At 36.6% G+C, this 25,052-nt stretch overlaps 1 protein-coding gene across 1 annotated transcript in view; it reads left to right on the top strand.

Annotated features, from left to right (window-relative positions):
• LOC109054690 (unconventional myosin-X-like) overlaps nucleotides 1-25,052 on the top strand; it is a 40,451-nt gene that overhangs the window by 9,057 nt on the left and 6,342 nt on the right. The window contains exons 3-29 of the mRNA XM_042718791.1: nucleotides 1,635-1,793; nucleotides 7,703-7,890; nucleotides 9,516-9,653; nucleotides 9,741-9,865; nucleotides 9,994-10,007; nucleotides 10,135-10,219; nucleotides 10,920-11,023; nucleotides 11,402-11,531; nucleotides 11,665-11,783; nucleotides 12,605-12,751; nucleotides 12,845-12,945; nucleotides 13,081-13,147; nucleotides 13,233-13,325; nucleotides 13,531-13,599; nucleotides 14,214-14,296; nucleotides 15,559-15,667; nucleotides 15,985-16,065; nucleotides 18,636-18,760; nucleotides 19,396-19,510; nucleotides 20,021-20,127; nucleotides 20,224-20,451; nucleotides 20,547-20,586; nucleotides 21,948-22,880; nucleotides 23,655-23,775; nucleotides 24,116-24,359; nucleotides 24,656-24,751; nucleotides 24,895-24,988. Coding sequence (XP_042574725.1) covers nucleotides 1,635-1,793; nucleotides 7,703-7,890; nucleotides 9,516-9,653; nucleotides 9,741-9,865; nucleotides 9,994-10,007; nucleotides 10,135-10,219; nucleotides 10,920-11,023; nucleotides 11,402-11,531; nucleotides 11,665-11,783; nucleotides 12,605-12,751; nucleotides 12,845-12,945; nucleotides 13,081-13,147; nucleotides 13,233-13,325; nucleotides 13,531-13,599; nucleotides 14,214-14,296; nucleotides 15,559-15,667; nucleotides 15,985-16,065; nucleotides 18,636-18,760; nucleotides 19,396-19,510; nucleotides 20,021-20,127; nucleotides 20,224-20,451; nucleotides 20,547-20,586; nucleotides 21,948-22,880; nucleotides 23,655-23,775; nucleotides 24,116-24,359; nucleotides 24,656-24,751; nucleotides 24,895-24,988 — 3,915 coding nt within the window. The remainder of the gene's footprint in view (nucleotides 1-1,634; nucleotides 1,794-7,702; nucleotides 7,891-9,515; nucleotides 9,654-9,740; nucleotides 9,866-9,993; nucleotides 10,008-10,134; nucleotides 10,220-10,919; nucleotides 11,024-11,401; nucleotides 11,532-11,664; nucleotides 11,784-12,604; nucleotides 12,752-12,844; nucleotides 12,946-13,080; nucleotides 13,148-13,232; nucleotides 13,326-13,530; nucleotides 13,600-14,213; nucleotides 14,297-15,558; nucleotides 15,668-15,984; nucleotides 16,066-18,635; nucleotides 18,761-19,395; nucleotides 19,511-20,020; nucleotides 20,128-20,223; nucleotides 20,452-20,546; nucleotides 20,587-21,947; nucleotides 22,881-23,654; nucleotides 23,776-24,115; nucleotides 24,360-24,655; nucleotides 24,752-24,894; nucleotides 24,989-25,052) is intronic.

The following is a 25,052-nucleotide window of genomic DNA, read 5'->3' as shown; positions in this document are numbered from 1 at the left end:
ATAATAAATATACACAGTATACACACATATATTATGTAAACAAAACTTTTATTTTGGATGTGATTAATCGTGATTAATCATTTGACAGCCCTAGTTTTAATGTGTGTTTCTTGAGTCTGTTTCTCATCTTCTCACATGTATATTCAAACACATGCAACTTGCTTGTGTCTCTGGCTTCTGTTTCTGGTCTACAGTACAAATCAGCGGACCGTCTGCTACCTCCAAGATATGATCAGGATCTGTATAGTTTATTACAGCAATAAACACCTTCTGTTTAGCCTGTGCATTTTAGTGTTTTTAAGTGTTGGTTTTAGTTGTATTGTGTAAAGAAATAAAATAAATGCACGTTAAATATACAGCTAAAAATGTTTAAACCAGTCTGAGCCCTATCATTTCCACAATGCGGAAAACACGGACAGAATCGTGGAATCTAGTCATAAAAATGGATTTACCATATAACACAAAATGACATAAATACTGCATGTCTCTGTGTGAATGAATGGTGCAGATGCGCAGTTTTGTTTATTACACACATACTGAAGCATGCATGATGCTCGTAGTGTTTTTAGCCTCTGCTGCCTCAGTATATGAGTACATGCTGCTCTTAGAGTCACTTCATTAACATTTGAACCACTTCTTTTGAGAAAAATGATTGTCATACCACATACAAACAGAAACTAAAGGTCTTCACAGAAACCTGTCAAAATAAAAGTTTGGCTTATCATTTTAAGGAATATTTAGCAAAAAAATTATTTACCAGGATTTATTTACAAGAAAAAAATGTAAATACACAACATAATATTTCTGAAAAAAGACAGAGGAAATAAAAAATCTTAATTTGAGGGAAAAAATAAAATGTATTTCATAGGGCCTTCAAAATTATTTAAATTATTAGACATGCTTTTTGATTATTTTCTTTGGATTATTTAACTATTAAAACAGATTCTATAAAAATTACAATGGAAAAAAAATGGAATCCAGAAAAATTAAAATGGAAAAAACTGAATTTGGAAAAAATAAAAACGGAATTTGGGAAAAAATAAAACTGATTTTGGGCTATTTAAATAATCTCCCAGTCTGATTAAATAACAAACTGGTGCTCAGCTAGTTTAGCTTGCCGGCAAGCTGTTCTTCCAGGTCTGGCCTGTTGAAGGGAGTCTAAAACCAGCAAACAGACAAGCCTGAACAGGCTAGGTGACCAGCTGAGACCAACAAACCATTTTAAGCGGTTTTAAGCTGGGGTTTTTTTTAGCAATGAATTTGAAGAGAGAATGTATGATATGAGAGTCTTGAAACTAGTAAAGCTATGTATTAAATTGGTTGCCTGGGATAACAGAAATGTATCATTTGAGAGGTCTTTGTAAAAAACATTAACATTGAATTCAGTTGATGTGCCATCATGAATGTATGCAATGCATACATCGGCTATTTTATGATGTCTTTAAATGTGGGTCATCCAATCAGATTTTACAGTGGTAACACATAATAATAAAATTTTTACATTTTTGTTTTACATTCTTTATATATTGTTCTCTTTTTTGTTTCTCTTATGATCATTACACAAATGAAAACAAACACTGAAAACAAAAGATAAACACACTGTTAATATGTGTGCAAATGTGTGTTTTGTTCAGGTGTACACTTACAAACAGAATGCTGTGAGCAGGCAGAGGGTTTACCCAATGCACAACAGCAGTATCAATGGGGTAGAGGACATGGCAACCCTACAGGACCTACACGACGGGGCCATTCTACACAACCTGCAGCTCCGCTACACACAGAAGAGCATATATGTGAGCAAACACACAGCAAAATCACCCACACACACTCAATATAGCATTGTTTGTTATTCATTAAGCGTGCATTTTAACAAATGAGTGTGTGTGTACGAGTGTGTGAATGTTTCAGCTGTGGTGAAAGACTCAGTTGTCAAGGATACAGGGTTGTTGTGCAGGTGGCTGGATGGCTTTCTGTTCTTTAATGTGTCAGAGTAAAATATATTTGCTTAATTGCACATCTCTCTCCCTTTCACTCTCTCTTTATACTGCCTCTTGAGCCTTTCCTCACAACAGTGTACTGTGTTGTCCTTTGGGGCTGGTTCAACTGTGTTAGGTGTGTGTGTATATGTGTGTGCACTGTCGGGATGTGATCTGTGCCAAAAGCAGTTAGGCCAGTTCCAGATTTCCAGACTGTCTCTATGGAACAGAGTTAACATGCTACTGCTGACTCTCAGTCTTATTTCCAAGCATCTGCATCAAGTCCAATTAATAAATTGTGATTGTTTGTGTGTGCATTTAGGGGGATTTAACATCTGTCTGGTTAACATCTGTTTACACTGCTCTATAGTTGTATTTAAAGGGATAGTTCACCCAAAAAATTATTTCGTCAACCTATCAGCATTTCAAACCTGTTTGACTTTTTTTTCTTCTGTGGATCAAAAATTAATTAACATCCTGAATATTGAATATCCTGCTCGCTTTTCAGTATAATGAATTGAATAAAGTCATGCTTCAAAAAGGACGCAAATGCTCCATAAAAGTGCCGTAAAATAATGCAGAACTAGATCAACGATTCATTGAAAACATCTGATTCAAAAGAGTGATTTGTTCACAAATCGAACATTACTGGTTCTCTCATGAATGTGCCAAGAAGAGCTAGAGCGGATGTCAGGACTTTCAGTGAAAAATGACTTTCAAGCTGTTCCCCACACAGCGGTATTGTATGACTTCATACGACTTTATAGCACACAGGACTATTTTTATAATACATTTATGGTTCTTATTTGTCATTGTAGCGCTTGACAGCCCAAGCCCTCATTTACTTTCATTATTTTCAAAATAGTGGCAATGCCAGGATTTTCCAAAATGTATCTTTTATGTTCCACAGAAGAAGAAAAAAAACATTTGGGTTTAAAACGACATTAGGATGAGTAAATAATGTGAGAATTTTCATTTTGTAGTGAACGGTTCCTTTGTATTTCAAACATTTTCAATACAATTATTTTACAGTATGACACACTGTATGTTAAAGGGATAGTTGAGTAAATCATGGGTTAATTTTCATTTTTGGGTGAACTATCCCTATAAAATATCTTGTCATTGATTTGTAAAGATATTTTATTTATCAAACATGCTGAAAATGAGGTACTGTCATTAACAGTTTTTTTCACGCAACCTACTACTAATAATAATGAGAATAATAATAAAAACCCTTGCATCTCCATGCACAGATAAAGTAATTGCCTCTTTTGCTCAGTCACTGAGTATTATTAAGTGATAGAGCAGTCATTCCAGGAGGCAACTCTCTCTTTCTCTCACACACATACACACACACACACACACACACACACACTTTCTCTCTGTCTGTCTGTCTGTCACGTAATCACATGCCATGTGATTTGATCGGTTCGAGTGTCAAATACCCAGTCACCCATGAGAGTGGGTGTGGTCTGCAGGTATGCGATGGTTATCACAATAACGTCAGAGTTACTCACTTATCATGAGAAAATACACACCTCCTGTTTCGACATGACTGAAACCTTTTCCCACACATTATGGGCTAAAACGACTAAATGATGCCTTAATGTGAATCTCTAATGCCAATAAGGTGTGTTTTAGGGTAAGGGCTAGCTTAAAAATCAGACGTATATTTTATTATTCGTATTATAAAATACACAGTCATGTTTGTATTTATATTAAGTTATGTTATTTTTTAAAGAAGAACTTTATCAGGTGAACATCATTTCATGTTTTGACAGCTTGTGTGTGGTTTTATTGGCTTATGTTTGGATGTCAAAACCAGATAAAAACCAAAATTTGAACACATTTTCTTTATTGTCTGTTATTTTTGAAAAATGAAGTTTTATTGTACATTTAGAAACTTCCTTTTGGTGCCACAAATCACACACTTCATCTTTAAAATGCTCTTATTGAAAATCACAAAACCACAATTGTAAATCCACGTTTGTGAATCTAATGAATTCATTGGCTAAGTAGAGCAGCCCACAGATCTGCTAAACTGATTGGCTAATTGGTGACATATGGGAGAAATCAGAACGAATTAGGGTGTTATTTGTGTGTGGTGTGTGTGGTTAGTTTTTGGTTGTCTGTGTAATTTCTGCCTGTTTCTTCTTCAACTTAAATGTATATATTAAAAAAACAATGCATTAAATCACAGAGGAGTTTATTTACTTAATACCAAGGCTGAGGTGATTAGACTCAGTACAAATAAACAGTAATCCTCAATGCCATTAAAAACACACAAGTTGTGATGAAAATAAAAGCGTCTGGTTGAGTGTGTGTGTGTTTGGGGGTCGTCTTGTGGAATGTGTGTGTCTAGCTGAGATCCGATTCCACAGCATTTAAAACACAAAGACGTTTCTCTCTCTCTCTCTCTCCCTCCTTCTCTGATTATAAACAGCTGTGGACTTTTTTTTTGCCTTACATTTGGACAGAAAATACTAGGACAGCTTCCCACATCAAACACGCATACACACACAAGGGGGCTGGTGATCCAGAAAATGTCTTTTGCATGTGAGGTTTACCTCTTTTTCATAGTATTGCTATCTCTATTTCATTTGCAGCCTCTCTTTTTCACTGTAGTGTGAGTGTGTAGCAGGAAATAGTTATGCTTCAGTTGGGCCAGATCATGTTTCAACTCTTACTCTACACACTCAGCTTAACATTGAGAGGGTATGTGTGTGCAATTGTCTGAGTTTATTATGCATCACTATGCATAGCTGTCAGTCTCAGCTGTCTCTCTAGACAGCAATCTCATGTCTGCTTCTGTCTGTGCATGTGGAACAGCATATAAAATATGCTTTCTAAAAAAGTGCATTTTTTTACTTACTGTGACTGTAGTCTGCTTTATGAATTCTTAACTATGAAGATATTAGTAGCACCACTGGACTGAACCCAATAACAACAGAGCGATACAGATGACGTTCACCCCCAATTAAACCCCTCAGAGTGCTGTTACACAGATTTGCAGACACACCCAGGGGAGGTTTTGGGAAGGACATGGCTGCTGTAGACCTTCATTGTAGCACTTATGGAGATTAAACCCTCGCAGGGGCATCTGGGGGATTTTACTGTGGCAGTGTGTCACACTTTGATTGGCTGAATCCAATACTAGCTTACTCTTACTATTTCTGCCGTATCTTCATATGGCTGAAATAGCATGAGAACAGTGTGCTTTCCTAAATTAAGCATTGTCTAAGCTTCTTTCAGGAAGTCCATGGCTATCTGCTTGATAAGACGCACCATAACAAATACTGTTTCCGGGTCCCAAGTCTCTATTCTGTTTCATGTGAGAATAATATCTTTATAGCCATTTATGAGCACTATTTATTGATGGCACACATTTAAGATAAAATTGTAAAAACTCACCGTCACCCGGACACCAAATCATGACACAATCATGATTTGTCGTGGAATATTAGGGCACTGTATGAGTGTATGTTATCACTGTTTGTTTTTTGCTTTTGGCATCTGATCACGCAGATCAGACCAGAAAAGGTGAACTTAATGGATGTTCGAAATAGCATGAAACATGCTATTTTTGACAGAAAGTAGTATTCAGTAATGTATAATATGCACAGAATGTGTTGTATATGATGAGTGTATCCTACAATGCTGTTTACTTGATCTGATTATCGACCACAAGATATTTTCAAAATGTAAAAAAAGGGATTAAAGTCAGCATGAAACGAAAATTGTCATCATATTGTATTCCCTATTGTTAAATATACCCATATTGTTAAATGGTTTCAAGAACAAGAAAAAATGTTGACCAGAACATTTATTATGCTGGAAAGTGACTGGATTGTCATTTGCTAATTGACCCTTTACAGAGAGCTTGATTGACAGGTGATCTGACCACTCATAACACCTAATCTGCCATTTTTCCTGACAAACAAATCAGTCAGGAGAGTAGATTAACTTCGGTGGACTTAAACATTTGTGCATATTGACATCTTTCTGCGGTTGCAATAAAATACCTTCTGATGTTCATTCATCTTTATTTTGTGCTTTAAATAAATATAAAAAGACGGTCATGTGCCGCTTAAACTGAGGTGCTACAGTGATCTGTTACAACACATTAAAGAGCTACAAAATGGCATTTATTGTTTGAATTTCTAAAAAAAAAAACACAAAATTGGAAGCTGAGACCTTGTTTCATACTAGAAGTAACCTGCTCTGTCTTGTCTGTCGGTGTGTAGTCAGTTTCCTCTTTGCTCCGTGATGTATTTTTCACTGCGTGAGAATATTATGTGTAGTTTGAGAGCGCCATGGCTTGTCGGACATACAATAACAGTAACTAAGAAACGTGGGTTTTGCAAAGTGTCAATTGTGTGGCAAGTTATAAGTTTTAAAAAACATGATTTGCACAGATAAATAATTTGTAACAATCACTGCAATATAAATTCAGATTTAACGGTGACTTTAAAAGTGCAAAGTATGGCACTTTTTGAATTAAACTACTTAAAAAATCATTTATCTTGTATAATGTGTATTATTATTAGCAGCATAATAGTATTCCATTCCAAGCACAGATTCAGTCACCTAGATGTTGAGAGAACAGTGCACCTCAGTTTTAAAATGGGAAGATTTTTTTTTTTTTTTTTACAAGAATGACTTCATTTTTCCCATACTAGAAACGAGAAGGGAATCCCGCCAGCCCATTCAGAGCAAACTGATAACACCTGTGACTCAGTAAGAAGGCTTTCCCCTAGTGAGGGCCACATACTGACAGCTTAATGTCTGCTTTGAAACTTCTTACTGTACTGTACCTCTGTTTCCATCTGTTTCTTGCTGAATTACATTCCTACATTAATATAACTATACAACCTAGTGTGTGAATTCATCTCTGATTTGACTGAACAAACCTCATAAACGAGACATGCAAAGTTCATTTAAACTATCATCCTTTATGTATTCTGTGGGAAAAATAAGATTATGACAGACATTGCACTCAAAAGAGACATTAGCACGAAACAGCTAGTGATGAAAACTTTAATCAATCTTTATTGTTTCTTTCTTCTGCAAAACACAAAAGAAGATAAATTGAATGTTTCAGCTGTTTGTGTCCATATAATGAACGTCAGTATAGGGTCCAAAATGACACTGGATCCCATTGATTTTTATTGTATGGTCAAAAAAAAAAAAAGAAAAGACATTTTTAAAAAAAGACCTTATTTTGTGTTCTAGAGAAGAACATTTTGAAACGAAATGAGGGTGAGAAAATAATGACAGAATTAAAAAAAAAATTATGAATTAATTATTTTAAGCACCTTTAGAATTAGCTAAAAATATACTTCTGCAATATTTTGTACACACATTTACCAGTACACACATGCAGCATGTAGTTTACATCTGGTTTTATGTCATAAATTCAAATTTCATCTACAGTTATACGTTTATGAACATGCATACAATATGGTAAGAGAGATGCAGGGGTGTGTCACAAGTCCTAAACTCACCTGAACATTTGACCGTTTAGATGCCAATTTGCACTTATTTGGCATTCAAATCAAAACATCTCAACAACCAATCCAATCTATTTGCATCTGTGGTTTAAAAAAAAGTTGGTCAGTAGCTGCCAAAGCACACGTGTGCACATGCTCAAACACGCAGAGTGTGTTTATAAAATGTGGTTATTCACTTAATGAGTTTCTATTTTCCTCTTCTGTCTCTGTTTGCAGACATACATCGGCTCTATTTTAGCAGCAGTAAACCCTTATCAGAGTCTGTCAGGTCTGTATGATGCCACAGCCATAGAACGATACAGTCGACATCACCTGGGTGAAATTCCTCCTCACATCTACGCCATTGCTAATGAGTGCTACAGATCGCTGTGGAAGCGCTCCAACAACCAGTGTGTGCTCATCAGGTACGTTTCTGTACTGTGTTGAATGTAATTGTGCATTTAACAAGCCAGGGGTTTCCGCAGGCCTCATTTTGAAAGTGGTTTCTGCAGGCCTCATTTTCTTTTAATTTTCAGACAGTCTGACTATAAAGTCTTCTGCCTTGGCCTTAACCCTCACCTCTGACCTCTCGCTAAGGTGTGAGGTCAAACTCATGGCTGCCTGACAGCACTCATTACACAAGCACACAGAGGTTAAAGGTGCCAGACTGCTGTGTTTGTTCTCCGCACTGCAGATCTCTCATCGGCTTTAGTGAGAGCCGACATAGAGAATACAAATTGGCAGAATACCTGACCGCCGTGCCCAAGCCTAAACTAAGAAAAGCCCTGAGCATGTACAGACTCAGAAAACATGTGGACATTGATAGGGCTACCAAAAGAAGACAGGATTTTCTCTTACTCTGCAGAAATCGAGGTAGAAACTGAAGTGTACTTCTTAAACTCGTGCTGTAACTACACACAGTAAAGGAACACTTTCTTCTGGCATTTTTGCAAACCACAACAGAGAATTTCAATGGAAATCTAATACCTACAAACTCCCAGACCTGCGGGATGAAACCACAGCGAGCACAAACAAGCCTTGCCTTATGAAAAGGGCAAGTGGTACGACAAAGCTGAAAGTAACTTTGCACACAGATGAAATACTTAATAGCACAATTTTTCAATGTTACCTTTACATTTCAATAATATGGTATGTGTCCTATGACAGTTCTCTAAGGCACAAATCTCTTTTTCTATTGTTAAAACTTTTAGATATATTACATAAACTAATAAAAATATAAAATGATTCTAGCATTAAAAAAAGTCTCGTTTTACGTACTTGAAATGTCTATATTGGCCTTAAAATGTTTATTTTGGCCAGTCGAACTGCATAATTTTTTGCCCTTGTATAATGATTTTATGAATTAAATTTACTGTTTAATGCCTTTAGTGCAAATTAAATCACACAAATCACAGTTTTCAACTTTATTTAAACGTGTCTCAATTTTTGGCAAACCTCATAAAATGCATAGAACTTCTAATTGACAGCAGTTTGACCAAAATTTAAAGTGTCTTATATGTACAAAAGTCTCTTATGCTCAGCATGGCTGCTTTTATTTGATCAAAATACAGTTAAAATGGTAATAATGTGAATTATTATTGCACTTTAAAAGAACTGTTTTCTAATGTATTTTAAAATGTAATTTATTTATTACTGTGATGCAAAGCTGAATTTTCAGCAGCATTACTCCAGTTTTTAGTGACACATGATCTTTTTTAAATTGTTCTAATATGCTGATTTAGTGCTCAGTTTTTAATGTCACTTTTTATCAATTGAATGTCCTTATTTAATAAATGTAATCTTACTGACCCCAAACTTTGGTAGTGTGCATGTATTGTGCCAGTAAAGAGTCTCGAAAGACTACTTGAATAAGAGCCAGAATGTAACTGCCCTCTGCTGGCAACATCAGCTCATTGCAACCCTTTCAGCTAATATTCATCTGTGTGTGTGTGTGTGTGTGTGTGTGTGTGTGTGTGTGTGTGTGTGTGTGTGTGTGTGTGTGTGTGTGTGTGTGTGTGTGTGTGTGTGTGTGTGTGTGTGTGTCTATCAGTGGTGAGAGTGGAGCAGGTAAAACTGAGAGCACGAAGATGATTCTGCGCTTTCTGTCTGCAATGAGTCAGCAAAGTGTGGTGCTCTCAACTGCAAAGAGAGCATCATCTCATGTAGAGGAGGCCATTGTGGAGAGCAGGTTTGTATATATAATAACACAAAACAATCTATATACACAGTGTGCTCGCTCATATACATGAATTTACCTGTCTCTCTGTCTCTGTAGTCCAATAATGGAAGCATTTGGAAATGCTAAAACCGTTCATAATAACAACTCTAGTCGCTTTGGGAAATTCATCCAGCTTCATTTCAGTCAGCATGGAAACATCCAGGGAGGAAGAATCACAGACTGTATCCTCTGTTTGTGCTTTGTTTGGATGTGTCAACTGTTAGTTCATCTCTGTAGCTTTATTTCATTAGCTGTACTGTGATTGTGCCTATTTGTGCATTTCCCTTGACTTTAGATTTTCAACATACAGACCTTTTAGAAAAGGTGAGTTTCTTATATTCATAAAACTTTTGCCTGTATGATTCTCTCTCTCTCTCTCTCTCTCTGTGTGATTTTTGTGGGTCACTATTCATGTCTTTGTTGGACTCTTAATTGCCTGTGTTTCCGTCAGAATCGTGTTGTGCGTCAAAATCCCGGGGAACGAAATTATCACATATTCTACGCCCTGCTGGCTGGAACCAGCGCAGAACAGAGGGGTGAGTCTGGGCAGTCTAAATTGTCCACAGATATCTTATTGAAGCCTCTTTTTAACCCTTGTATTGAGACTGAAGACTTCTTGTCCTTCAGAAGTGCCTTATATAAGTATTACATCCATAAGAGGGCGCTATGGATGATATTTATTTTGCAAAAACAGATGATACAAATGAATGTAGGCTTTGTTAACACCAGTGGTGTTTTAGTATCACTGAGACACTATTATAGTTTTTATTCATATTTTGCATTTGTTTTTATTTTATATAGTTAGTTTTCGTTTTTTATTCTATTTCAGTTTTGAATATTTTAGTACATCAAGTTGTATTTCATCAAATTGTTTAATTGAATTTTTTGCCATGTGTTTTTTTTTATTCACCTTGCTTCCAGTGTGCGACCTATCAATAATCATAGTAAGCCAAGAATGTAATTCCTTTTAAATCCACTTCAGCCAGAAACATGACAGAGGTGACAAAGGAGAGATTACAGGCTTCGTGATGAGCCACATAATGTGCAAAACTGTGTTGTTATTCATGGCTTTCTCAGTTTAGTCACCTAAGCCAGAGTTCAGCTTCTGCTGATGTCACTGTTAAATGAGACTGAGAGGTCAGAAAGTCATAGTATCACAGTGAATCAGTGCTGTTTGTGACACAGTATCAGTTTGTTTAAGATCTGTGTTTATCGCTCTCACTCATTTTCTCACAGAGTCGTTCTCCCTTACCCCTCCGGAGGGCTTTCATTATCTGGGTCAGTCAGGATGTGTGAAGGACAAAGCCATTAATGACACAGAGACTTTTCAGGAAGTGCTGGTAAGACAGTCACAACATCACTGTGTGACTACTCTAAAGTGCATTAACATACACCCCACTACTCTGTTAGTATATAGTATTACTCTTCTATATATAACTTCAAACGTTTGTGGTCAGTACTAATTTAATATTATTGGAGAAAGTCTCTAATGCTCTATTTATTTGATCAAAAATACAGCTAAACATGCAATATTGTGAAATATTATTAATACAGTTTAAAATAACTCTTTTCTATTTGAATATATTTTAAAATGTAATTTATTCCTGTGATGTCAAAGCAAGTTTTCAGCAGCCATTACTCCAGTCTTAAGTACAATAATACTCCAGTATTATGTATAAATATGTTCACTTGTGTTTTGGCTGTGTTTTGTGTGTTAGAATGCTCTGAGGACAATGCAGTTTGGAGAAGAGAACATCAAGGAGGTGTTGAGGCTCCTTTCAGGAATCTTGCATGTGGGAAACATTGATTTTTTAACGGCAGGTGGAGCACAGGTCTGCTCTAAATCAGGTGAGCACTCCTTCACTCTCTGCTCTGTTTTTCTCTTGATTGTTGGAATTTTTGAGTTGTTTACTGTAATCTGCTGATGTCAATTGCATTACATTTATATTAATGTATAAAAGTAAAATATGTGTTTGTTTAGCTCTCAGTAAAGCTGCAGATCTTTTGGGGCTGGATTGTGCCCAGCTGGCTGAAGTTTTGACCCACAGATCCATGATCCTCAGAGGAGAAGAAATCAGCACACCTCTTACTGTAGAGCAGGTAACAGGGGTGTTAAAAACAAAGTTTCCCATCAAACATCACAACTTAACTTCTTAACACAACATTTACAAAAAATTTCAATTCAGTGCCACTGTATTACTGTTAAGTGCAAGAAAAATATTGAGAGATATTCAAAGAAGCTCAACAGTGAAACAGTGAGGTGACATGTATGAACAATCAAGTCACACCTGAAAATCCGGGTTGCTAAGAGGTGGAAAATTTCTGGAAGCATTCCAGAATTTTTGGAAACTCTCCAGGATTTTTAGGAAACTTTTAGAAATTTACCTTAAATTTTCCGCCCCTTTGCAACCCTAGTGAAAACAGCATAGATTTTATCAGAATACTTCTGTACTCACCAAAAACATGTCTAGAATCTCTCTCTCCCTCTAGAGGACTTTCAATGTAACTGCATTGTATTAATAGTCATTTGTTCTTCCTCACTCCACATTTTTTTAATCACTGTATGGATATAGCATAACTTCTGGTTGAAGACTCACAAACTTCACATCACAGAAAGTTTACTGTATTGAATATGAATAAATATATAAAATCTATAAATATAAAGAGTCTTGGCACAAAAAGTTAGTGGAAGACTGAAATTGAAAGCACTTTTTTCACCATTTTACTACAAATGAATTAAAATCAGAAAGGCAGACAATCAACATATGAGTTATGTTGTGAGGATGGCATAACAGTTTTGTTTTTTTTTAATTCTAAATTAATACATTTCAAACTTTAATTAATTATATTTAAGTAAATAATAAATAGCTATACCCTTTGTAGTCAGAATGACATCTCAAATATTTCTGTGTGTGCATCAGGCGGTGGACTCGCGGGACTCTATGGCGATGGCTCTCTACTCTCAGTGCTTCACTTGGATCATTCGTAAATTGAACAGCCGTATCAATGGCAATGAAGACTTCCGATCCATCGGCATCCTGGACATCTTCGGGTTTGAGAACTTTGAGGTGAGAGTCATTACAATGAGTTTATGGCAGGTTTGAACCCACTGATCATGTGTTATTTTATTCTTTCTGCTTGATTTTCTTTCTTTGTCTCAGGTGAACCGGTTTGAGCAGTTTAACATTAACTATGCAAATGAGAAGCTGCAGGAGTATTTCAACAAGCACATTTCAACTCTAGAACAACAAGAATACAACAACAAATACACAAAAAAAAAAAAAACATACACACTCAACACATCACCAACCAAAACGCACTTCAAATGCAACTGACGCACATGGCAAACATCTAATTCTCTGCCATTTTATTTCTTTCTGTGTATTTGTGTTCATAGAGAAGGGCTGGTCTGGGATGATGTCAACTGGATGGACAATGGAGAGTGCCTTGATCTCATAGAAAAGGTACAAACACAGTCCCACTCAAAAACACTGTATACATTCTGACCTTCTAGATCTGAGTCTGTCTGCGCATGTGTTTTCTCTGCAGAAGTTGGGTTTGCTTGCTCTCGTGAATGAGGAGAGTCATTTTCCTAAAGGCACTGATGACACACTGCTGGAGAAACTCCATAGCCAGCATTCTGTAAGTCATACACAGATATCATCATTTTTCTAAAGGGCATCAGGTTTGCATGATCAAGCAAGAGCTGTAAGCAAGAATGTGGCCAAATGGAACAGCCTGAACAAGCTTTTGATCCACCACAGATTTGAATATTGGGCACAGAATCAACCCTGAAAATAGGAACTGCTGTATAATCACTAATATATCTCTCTCTTCATCTTATTAGAGGAATCAGTTCTATGTTAAGCCTCGTGTTGCAGTTCATCAGTTTGGAATCAAGCACTATGCAGGAGAGGTACAGCACCCTGTCTACTAAGTTTTTATTATTATTATTTATTTATTTGAGTTGGATTTGATTACTTAAATAAATATACTTTTATGATTTACAGTATATGTAAGTATATTAGCAGTTGTAAGCATTCTTTAAAAACCTGGTACATTTTGCCCATATATCAAATGCAGTCTTATATTTCAAAATAGGTACAGTGTATATATTTCATAAAAGGTCATGTTTCATGATAGGTACCGGTGCAGATGTTGCTTATAAAAGGGTCAAGAATTATTATTATTTATTAACATAAGTGGTGTTCTATTAAATATGATTAAACAGACTTTTCACACAATGTCAACAGTGTCAATTACCAGGCACTAAGTTGGTGATCATGATTTTTTTGTCAGTTTTGATTTTGTTATGAGATAAACATTTTTTGCATTTTTATTTAAATATACGTTTTTTTTTTTGTTTTTTTTTTTAGTACTTTTGTGTCAAAGTTTTATTAGAAAAGAATTTAGCAAAAGTGTAGTCCGTGCATGTGTTATGGTATATACTGGAAAATGAGGCAAAAATGTGTTCAACATCAGCATTACATGTGTCATGTCTCAGGTTAACATCCTGCTTTTTGTCTCCAGGTTGTGTATGATGTCAGAGGAATCCTGGAGAAAAACAGAGACACATTCAGAGATGATATTCTCAACTTACTCAGGGAGAGCAGGTGTGTGTGTGTGTGTTTGTGTGTAGTTGTGTAAAGGCCCCGATATGCTTCAAACAAAGTTCATTTTCGTCCTTATACTGTTTCCAAAAATTAAAACACAAAACTCCTACTTACTGAATACTGTTTCCAAACTTTCCAACACCCCCGCTCTGCTGCAGGCGGGGTGTACAGTAGACTAATGTAAACATGTGTTACGACGCTCATGCGTATGCCCTAAACACAACAACGATGACATGATGAATTGTATGCAATCTAGGTGCGAGACGGGCACCAATGGTCAGAATATTATAGACAAAAGAATAATGATTAGCAGCAGTTCAGAGTCAAGTATCATGTTTGCAATACATAAGAACCAATCCATTTCCATAATCAGTCCTTTAAGGGAAGTGTGAATGTCTCATAGTCTGAAAACTTTAGCATGATGTGGAGTCAGTTTGTTACTTAATTTTTTTATTAGTGTCCATTTATTTTATTAAACTGGATAAATTGTTACACCATTTTATATTTTATGTGGTGTAATGATTTACTTTTAATAAAAACAAAGGTTTATTATTGTATGTTCGTTTGGCATTTCATTTATTGTTTACCCTTTAAATTCGCTTATTGAAAGAACAACAACAGCAGCAGCAGCAGTATGGTGTAACATTTATTTGAAACACATCGGCATATTTGGTATTTGCTACCTTATATCTTTCCTCTTTCCTTTCATGGCTTTGGAAAACTCGTCTCTGATGTTTCTCTGCATCGCTTTTTGCATAACTCCGGGTCGTCGACACCAAGCTTCGTTGAAAATTTCTTTCTAGGAATTAAATGCTTTCTCTGAATTTTTAAAGTATGTCCGCGAGTGATCGTACAGGTGCTGATATATCTGTGCCAGCTCAGCTATTTGACACATTGTATTTATGTTACTAGTGATAGGAGATGTTGTTCTCTTGCCTGACCTCCATTGAATGAGATACGAACCGGGAAAAAAAAATGGAACGTCAAAGAAGGTGGAGTTTCGGAACACACCCACCGATTGCGTAACCGCCACGGACCAATGGAAGCTCAAAGGTGTTTAGGAGCCAAAACGAACTCCCCCAGAAAGTTCACTTTGGTCAGCTGTTTCGAACTGCCGAAACAATTTCAAAATGAATTTCGTTTCGGCCTGATTTTGTTTGAAATGACGTCATATCAGTTCGTTCTTCGATTTCGTTTGAAGTATGTCAGGGCCTTAACTGTTCTCTGTGAGGTCATTTGTTCACACGCTCCTGTTCTCTCAGGTTGGATTTTGTGTATGATCTTTTTGAGCGAGTGAACACCTGGACTGGACAGGACACGGTCAAGTGTGGCTCAAAGTATCGCAGACCTACTGTTAGCTCCCAATTTAAGGTAAGAAACTACAACTCCCATAATGCTTTAGAGCAGGTAAGCAAAAGCTACATTAGAATGAAAGTGAAGGTAACAAGATATTTGATGTCATTTTTTACACTTACACTCTTATTTCTACAGAAGTTTCTAAAATTTTATTTAAAAAGTGTACTGTCTGTTAGTTTCACTAAAGAAACAATCCAAAATTATCAAAAGATTGTCTGGTCAACTTTCAGTTATAATAAACTAACAAGAAGTATTAGTTAGTAAATTAAGTGTATTATAGGTATAAAACATTTTAACATTTTGTAACAGATTATTTATTTCTGTCTACCCAGAATTCATTGCACTCCCTGATGTCCACCCTTAGTGCCTCCAATCCATTCTTTGTACGCTGCATTAAACCCAACAATAGCAAGGTATGTGTCACACACACACAAGCATATGAACTAATTGAGCTGAGTTTGAGTCACTTTGTGTTGTATTCAGGTTTGGAATGAATGGTTTTGTTTATTTTGAGAATGCCTGTCGGGTCAGGTCACACGCACACTATCAGATGGCGATTCTCTGTATGGATGTTTATCTCTCCATGTTTTCATTCAGTAGTGACAGGAGGAGATTACACATCATAAACTCTGTGTGAAGATATAAGACTCCTTTGAGAGATACACACACGCGCGCTCAGCACACTTTTCTATTCAGATTGCATTGGACCCGAGGCCATTCAGCAGGCTGTCTATTAACTCTACAGCAGATGTCAGACTGCATGTGTGTTTTGCGTATGTTAGTTCCTCTTTGTTCAGTTGTTTAAGGTCAGTGCTGAGGTGTTAGTGGAACACATCAATTCTGTTCCATTCTACTTATGCTTTCAGACTGTGCTTTAAACACATCAATGCTGAAGTAAATCAATATGCAAATTTAGCCTTGTGCAGAAGTCACGAGTAAAGAGTATATTATATAACAGCAGAAGAGAAAGCAAGCAAATTAATAATGTACAATATTAAATTAAATTATAATTGTTACAAAACTAAATTAATTAACTAACTCATTAATTCAAAGGTACTTATGTGACAAGTTTGTTTACTTTCTGATTATCTATATACAGTACAGAATAATATTTAAAAATCATAAGAAAATATTAAGAGAAATCAAACAGGTACATTTGATAACAAAATTAATTATTGTTTTTTCCTTTTTCTTTTTTGTCTACAAATAAGTTTGAATTTACTTGAATTGTTCTCTTTTTTCTGTCTTGTTCTTTTGAAAGAAATTAGTTATTGTAGTAAATGAAATTTAGATAAATAATAATAAACAAAAATTAGGCCTAATAATTTTTAAATAACATCTGTCATGTAAAGCATCTATCAAATGATCTGTATATATATTTATATATATTTAATATTAAGTTCTATTTAAAATCATTATTCAGTAACAAGTAGATTATCATGATTACTGTTTAAAATAATATCTAAAAGAATAATATATAATATAAATATACAATATTTTGTTAATTTAATAAACTAATTTACAATTATGACATCATACAGTATCTGCCTCTCTATGTCTCTCTGTATATTATATTTTAGATGTTTGTCTCTGTTGTTCCCCAACTTTATTTGAATGTAAACAGCTGGGGTGACTTCTGTCCCTTTTCTGCCCACAATGCATTTCGCTCCAACACCCCCCTCCCCCTTTGAACACAAATTAGCCCAGCATGGGTCTGATCTCCATGGCAACCAGCAATGTGTGAATGAGAGCGAGAGGTTGGGGGTGTGTATGTGTGTGTGTGTGAGCTGACCAGTCGATTGCTGGCTCGTTGTGGACATACACTCGCTCAGAGCTGCTGTTGGTCACAGGATGAGAAAGGACACTTTACTATACAGTAAGAGTTCATATATTATAAAAAGTAAACTTTCAGATGGGTAAATTGTTGCTGTTGAAGAATAGAACTGATGTAGTGATGTTTAGACAGATGCTGAGAGTTTTTCCAGATGTTTAAATATCTATTTGACTGTTTTGACATAGTCTGCAATTATATGAGTTGTCAGATATGTTTACCTGTTGGATAATGAAGATTTTGAAGAAGAATGAATGAAGAAGTTTTGCTTATTCAACATTAGATTTATGAAAGCTGTTTGCACTATTCTGATGGTTTGTTTCTTAAAGGGATAGTTCACCCAAAAATGTCAATTGTGTTCTAATTTGTTCATCCTCTTGTCTTTCCAAACCTGTGTGAGTTACTTTCTTCTGTGGAACATAAAAGAAGACATTTTGAAGAACTGTTTTTGCCCATACAGTGAAAGCCAGTGGGGTCCAAAACAACATTGGACCCCTGTGACTTTCACTCTTTTTCACACATTCATCAGGTTTGGAACAACATATGTGTGACTAAATGATGACAGAATTGGCATTTTGGGATGAACTGTCCCTTTGATATATTTATATGTTGGTAGTATTTGTTTTTCTGGGAGCCGATTAAAGAGAGATGTTGTCCCTCCCCCCAATGAAGCGCTCTGACATTGATCCTGTCTGCGTTCTGTGACTTGTGCTGCATGTATCAGTATGTTAATGTGCCTCTGACTATAATGAATGATTGTGTGAGTGTGAGTGTTTGTGTGTGTGTGTGTGTGTGTGTGTGTGTGTGTGTGTTGGTATTGACCTTACTCTCACAGAGCTCATTCACTACTCATCTCCTCATCTCACTTTCATTCTGGTTCATTCCTCCTTCCACAGAGATGACATTTAGAAGCGGGGATTACAGTGCCCCGTTTCCGACCTCACCCCCACACAGGGTCACAGGTCAGGGGGAGAGGGAGTGTTGATGGCCCACTTAGTGTGTTTGAAGAAAGAAACCACTAAAAGCTCAACCAATCTATATTTGAAAGCAGATTTAATCCAGCTAAATTAGATTTAGAACTGTTTTTAAATAGAACAGTGAAGAAACTGTAGTGATTTAAATTGCTACAGTGTTTCTGTCTTTCTTTTGCAGATGCCCAATCAGTTTGAGCAGTCTGTAGTCCTCAACCAACTGAGATATTCTGGGATGTTGGAGACAGTTAAAATCAGACGTTCTGGGTTTCCAGTTCGGAGAACATTCAAGGATTTCAGTTCCAGGTTTGTCCCCCAAACACAATAAACTCACATATTCTTGCTAAAAAAGGATTTGTTCAGAAACATTTTTCATTTCGGTTTGGGACATCCTTTTTTAAGTGAAAACACAGAGAATTTATTCAAGTGTAAGTTTTTACAACACCACTTCTGGCATAGTTAAATTAAGTCATTATCATTCTTTTCAGTCCAAGTCTTCTTTCTAAGTAAATGAGACTAGAATGCGTCTTATTCACAAAATTCTGAGCTCTTTGACACCCAGAATTAACATTGTGTTATTCATGGTATGTTCATGGTAGCAGTTTGAATGATAATCAAATGATGGATAAGAGTGCTATCTATCTAGCACAATGTTGGCATTTAAAAGTAAGACCTGTTTTTTTGTGTGTCGATAGAGCCAGGTCAGTTTGATATTATGCAGAATTGGATTTGTCTACAATTCTCACTGGTCCACGGATGTGCAACAAAACATTTCCCAAATTTTGTTCACATGATCTCTCATCAGTTCACATTTTTTCGGTCTCCATTGAAATCAATAGATTCACATTGTTCTCTGACATAAACTCTTGTGTTCAGACTTCCTTATTGTGAACCACTTTTGCGGGACAGTTTAATCACTGTTTTATTTTTTTATTTGTCAGGTACTATGTCTTGATGAGGGGTTTGGATTTGTCAGATGACCCAAAGGGGCGCTGCCTCCTCCTGCTGCAGCAGTATGACAACAGCAGTGCTGAATGGCAGCTGGGAAAAACCAAAGTGAGCAACATCATGTTCTCTGGATATTCACTTTGACATGTGTATCTTTGTGGGTAGCTGGCATGAAATACTTTTGTTTGTTCACAACACCAAAACACCACAGTTTAATCAGTTAATCACACAGTTTTAGCAGCACTGCTTATTATTTTCCAATTATTAAGCATGAAATTGTACTAGAGAGACAGTAAATGGAAATTAAATATTTATTATTTGAATATTTGTTTAAAATGAGCTAAGGCAGAAGGTGACTAAAATAATAAATAACTGGTGACCAGTTACAGGACCTAGGACTATACTTTCCGTTTTAGGTTTATATAAATTTTAACTTAAAAAAGTGTCCATTAACTTTTTTATTGCATCAGCTACCCAGAATGCTGAATACGATAAGTAGTTGTAGTAGCAAGTGAAGTAGTTTGGGAGATACATACATCTAAACTTAACTTATTGGTTTTGTACTTAAGATCAGTCATGATATGGTGTGAATAATGTCTATACATTGTTTTTTTTTAGGTCTTTATGAGAGAAAGTTTGGAACTGCGGTTAGAGAAGCAGAGAGAAACAGAAGTGCTCAAAGCGGCTTCAATTATTCAAGCTCATATACTGGGCTACAGAGCAAGGTAAACACACTTACAGATGCATATTCACACTTCCAGTTGGTGGCAACGCTCATGTACTCCCTCTGTTATTGTCTCTCTGCCCTCTGCTGGTTATAGGAGGCAGTACAGGCGATTGTTGCAGTGCATTGTTGTTATTCAGAAAAACTACCGTGCACTGTACTGGCGGCGGCGTTTCCAGATGATGCGCTGGGCCACCATCACCCTACAGAAGAGGCTCAGAGGGCAAAGGGCACGACGGCTCTACATTCAACTTCTAGAGGAGAAGAGGAAGAGGGAGGAAGAAGAAGCGAAGAGACGACGAGAAGAGCAGGAGGCACAGGAGAGGTACGCAGTTAAATTGCTTTTATTATTATTTCTACGTTTGTTTTGACAGTTTGTTTCTAAGTTTCTTATTTTCTTGTGATGTTTTTTTTTATCAGAGAGAGACAGCGCATGGAGTTGGAGCTCCTTGCACAAGCAGTAAGTGAAGTGTCTGTCTGTCTGTCTATCTATCCATCTGTTTATTTGTCTGTTTATCTATCTATCTATCTATCTATCTATCTATCTATCTATCTATCTATCAACAAAACTGTCCATCCATCCTCCTATAAAACAATACAACTTTCTTTCCAATTCTGTCTGTCTATTCATCTATCTATCTATTTATCTATCTATCCGTCTTTCTGTCTGTCTGTTTTTCTATCCGTCTGTCTGTCTGTCTGTCTGTCTATCTGTCTGTCTGTCTGTCTGTCTGTCTATCCATCTGTCTGTTTGTCTGTCTGTTTATCTATCCGTCTGTCTGTCTGTCTATCTATCTATCTATCTATCTATCTATCTATATATCTGTCTGTCTGTCTATCTATCTATCTATCTATCTATCTATCTATCTATCTATCTATCTATCTATCCACCCGTCTGTCTATCTGTCTGTCTGTCTATCTATCTGTCTATCTATCTATCTATCTATCTATCTATCTATCTATCTATCTATCTATCTATCTATCTATCTATCTATCTATCTATCTATCTGTCTGTCCGTCTGTCTGTCTGTCTGTCTGTCTTTCTGTCTTTCTGTCTGTCTGTCTAATCTACCATCATACATACAGTCTGTCTGTTTTTCTATCCTTCTGTCTGTCTGTCTGTCTGTCTGTCTGTCTGTCTGTCTATCTATCTATCTATCTATCTATCTATCTATCTATCCACCCGTCTGTCTGTCTGTCTGTCTATCTGTCTGTCTGTCTGTTTATCTATCTATCTATCTATCTATCTATCTATCTGTCTGTCTGTCTGTCTGTCTGTCTGTCTGTCTGTGGAGAAACAATTAAAAAAAAATGCTGTTTTGATATTTTTGATAAAAACAGTCCTAAGGCCCATTCACACGAAACTAAAACTATATAACTATAACTATATAATCATTACTGTAAAGATAACAATAACTATATAGTTCTAAACATTGTTCTCAATATTAAAGAATAGCAGTCCACAAAACAACTATTACGATAAAGGCACAGAGAAACAATATTGTTGAAATCACTTTCAGAATGATTTTTTCCAGCTGATGAACGATAAAATCATTGACAGCCAATCAGAATCCTGCTATAACAAGCTGGAGAATTTAAAGAATATACAGACAATATCAAGAATATACAAAATTAGTTTTGTAATTATGAAATATTGCCATTGACAGCAATGGATATGATTATTAATTTGCTAATTTGGTTAAAAATTGGTTAATTTTCCTTTTAATTTCTGTTGGTTTCAGTGCAACATTCATGTGAAATTCAGGTGATAGTCTATGTAGAATGTTGGGTAACGCAGTCTTTTCTCTGTGTTCAACACAGGCAGAGGAAGCCCGAACATTAGAGGAAAAAAATAAAAATGAGCAGATTCAAAATTTCTTAACCGAGAGAGCCACACCAGACAGTATTGTACCAGAGAGTATTCCACTTCAGGACGAGCCACCTGAGAACCCTGTACCCTTCTCTATAGCAGAGAAGTCACTGGTGGAGCAGGTGTTTGACGAGGTGTTTGAGGGAGAGACAAACCAGGCATTACAGGTGGAAGAGATCTTGCGTTTAGAGCGTGAGATTGAAGGCCTGCAGCGACAGAAAGAGGCTCAAGAGCAGAGTCTAACTACGCAGTCGTTGCATCGCCTGCAGTGGCTGCGTGATCAGGAGCTGCGCAGGCTAGAAGAGGAGGCCTGCAAGGCTGCGCAGCAGTTCCTCACCTCGCTCAACTTCGATGAGATCGACGAGTGTGTGCGTAACATCGAAAGCTCTTTGGGAGGGTCTGGTGGCGCACAGAGGGAGGTAGCCAGAGGTGAGGATGATGAGGTGGATGAAGGCCTGGGAGTGGACGAAGATGGGTTTAAAGACTCTCCTAACCCCAGCGAGCATGGCCACTCTGATGGCCAGCGCACCAGCGGAATCCGCACAAGCGATGATTCCTCAGAGGAGGATCCTTATGCAAACGACCTTATGCCTCTGCCCCCTGCCCTGCCCATCATCACACCCTTAGCCTATCATGCTCCGCCCTCCAGCAGTGGCTCCACCTACTCTCACGCTGTACAGGAAGAGGAGGCTGAGCTAATCCCTCCTGATGAAGATTCAGATTATGATGCAGATGATTATGATGAAGGAGGCGTCATCATGTGGCCTCCCAGCCTTCCACCTCATAATGACCACTGGTCACATGACCACCGCAGCTCCTTGGCAACCAGCACCAGTGTCAGCTCAGGGGCCTATCGCTTCAGCTCGGAGGGGCCACAGTCTTCTGTGAGTTTTTCACACACACTCAATATGGTTGATTCATATATCACATACATTAGAGATTTGAATGTTTCTGTAGAGCATATTTGTCAAATATATTTGACAGTTGGTACTTAACACATGTTCCTGGTCTTATTGTGCATGATTTTTATGTGCATGTAGATGCATTGTACGCTTCAAAATGCAGTAACTTGGTTCTGAATCATCTGTTCTTTTCAAGCGAATTCCTTAATTCATCAAATTTATCAAGACAATTGAAAAATTCATTTGCTGAATATCCTGTTTCACTCGTAAACACACTGCTGTTCAAATGTGTATGTTTTTTTTTTAAGAAAATTCATTTTAAAAAGAATTATTCTGAAAAGGCTTAGTCTGACCGTAAATTTACAAAAGTTTTTTATTTCAAATAAACACTGCAGACTAGAGTAATGGCTGCTGTAAATTCAGCTTTGCTATCACATAAATAAATTACAATTTAAAATATATTAAAATAGTAAATGGTTCTTTTAAATTGTAAAAATATTTCAGTTTTTTTTTTTTTTTTTTTTTTTTTTTTTTTTTGCATTTTTGATCAAATAAATGCAGCCTTGGTGAGCATAAGAGATTTCTTTCAAAATCATTACAAAAATTCTTACAGATCCCAAATTTTTAAATGGTAGTGTACATCACATTACTGAAATAAATTGGTTTATAAAGGCCATATCATGACTTCAAAAGCATGCATTTGTGCATTTTCACATGTGATTGCTGATTGTGTATCCCTGTGTTTCTCTCCCTCAGTTTGAGGACAGTGAAGATGACTTTGATAGGTTTGACACTGACGATGAATCATCTTACCGGCGGGATTCTGTCTATAGCTCTGTCACTCTCCCCTACTTCCACAGTTTCCTTTATATTAAAGGTAAATATTTGCCCACTCTCTCAACACCTCTTTCTTCATTATGTTTGTTTGATTTCAGACCCTGCTGAGAATGTAATGAAACTCATATTACTTTCTCTTCTCTCCAAACATTTTTGCAGTTAACATAAAAGGTGTAAACATAACATTTGTAGCTTATTTCAGCTATAGGTGTATTGTCTAGCCTTGCTTTTTTATGTTATATTTTTTTAAGAAATTAAAGTTTCCTCTTAAATTGTTAGCAAAATTTAACACCCTGTCTACCCTGAACCTGTTGCAGCATTTCATTAAAGGAAGTCTAGACATACCTATGACCTTTGTCACCATCACACGTGTGTTGCAGGTGGCCTGCTGAACTCCTGGAAGCGTCGTTGGTGTGTGCTGAAGGATGAAACATTTCTGTGGTTCAGGAGCAGACAGGAGGCGCTCAAACAGGGCTGGCTGCTGAAGAAGGGCGGAGGCTCCTCTACGCTCTCTCGACGCAACTGGAGACGCCGCTGGTTCGTCCTGCGACAGAGCAAACTCATCTACTATGAGAACGACACAGAGGAGCGGATGAAAGGCATGCTGGACATGCACGAAGCAAAGTAAGACCTCAGGAAGTGCTCAAAGCTTTCAGGTCATAATCAATGTGACACTGGAACTGGAGTGCTACAGTCATGCTAAACTTGTCAATCAAAAATACAAATATTGTATATAAAATTATTTATTTTTTAGATTTACTTTTAAATCTGTAGCCTAAAGACCTGTTCACTCTGATTACTTTTTTTTTTTTTTTTTTTTCAAATGTTTGATTTGAAACAGTACATAAAAGACAACAAAGCATAATTATTCTATGTATGGTTATTTATTTATTTCTCTTTATATTGTGTTGTTTTATTAGAGAGATTATTGACGTAACAGGGAAGGAGAATGGGATTGACATTGTCATGCCAGAGAGAACATACCACCTTGTTGCAGAAACTGCAGAAGATTCCAGGTAAGTGTGTTTGTTTTATATACAGTATATATATATATATATATATATATATATAAACTGTAAGCTTCAAGCTTTGATGTTATTTCATAAATGTGTAGAACTGTTAAACTGAGGTTTTAGATTAATATCTGTGTTGTGTGCAGTCATTGGTTCAGCGTGTTGAGTCAGGTGCACATGTCGACAGAACAGGAAATTCGAGAGATGCATGATGAACAAGCAAATCCTCAGAATGCTGTGGTAAGTATTACACACACACACACACACACACACACACACACACTCACAAATTTGCAGACAGCTT

Source organism: Cyprinus carpio, chromosome B2 (genome assembly GCF_018340385.1).
Source record: "Cyprinus carpio isolate SPL01 chromosome B2, ASM1834038v1, whole genome shotgun sequence".
Classification (NCBI taxonomy): Eukaryota; Metazoa; Chordata; class Actinopteri; order Cypriniformes; family Cyprinidae; genus Cyprinus; species Cyprinus carpio.
Note: the sequence above shows the minus strand (reverse complement) of the source record. Positions and strands in the feature narration are given on the sequence as shown.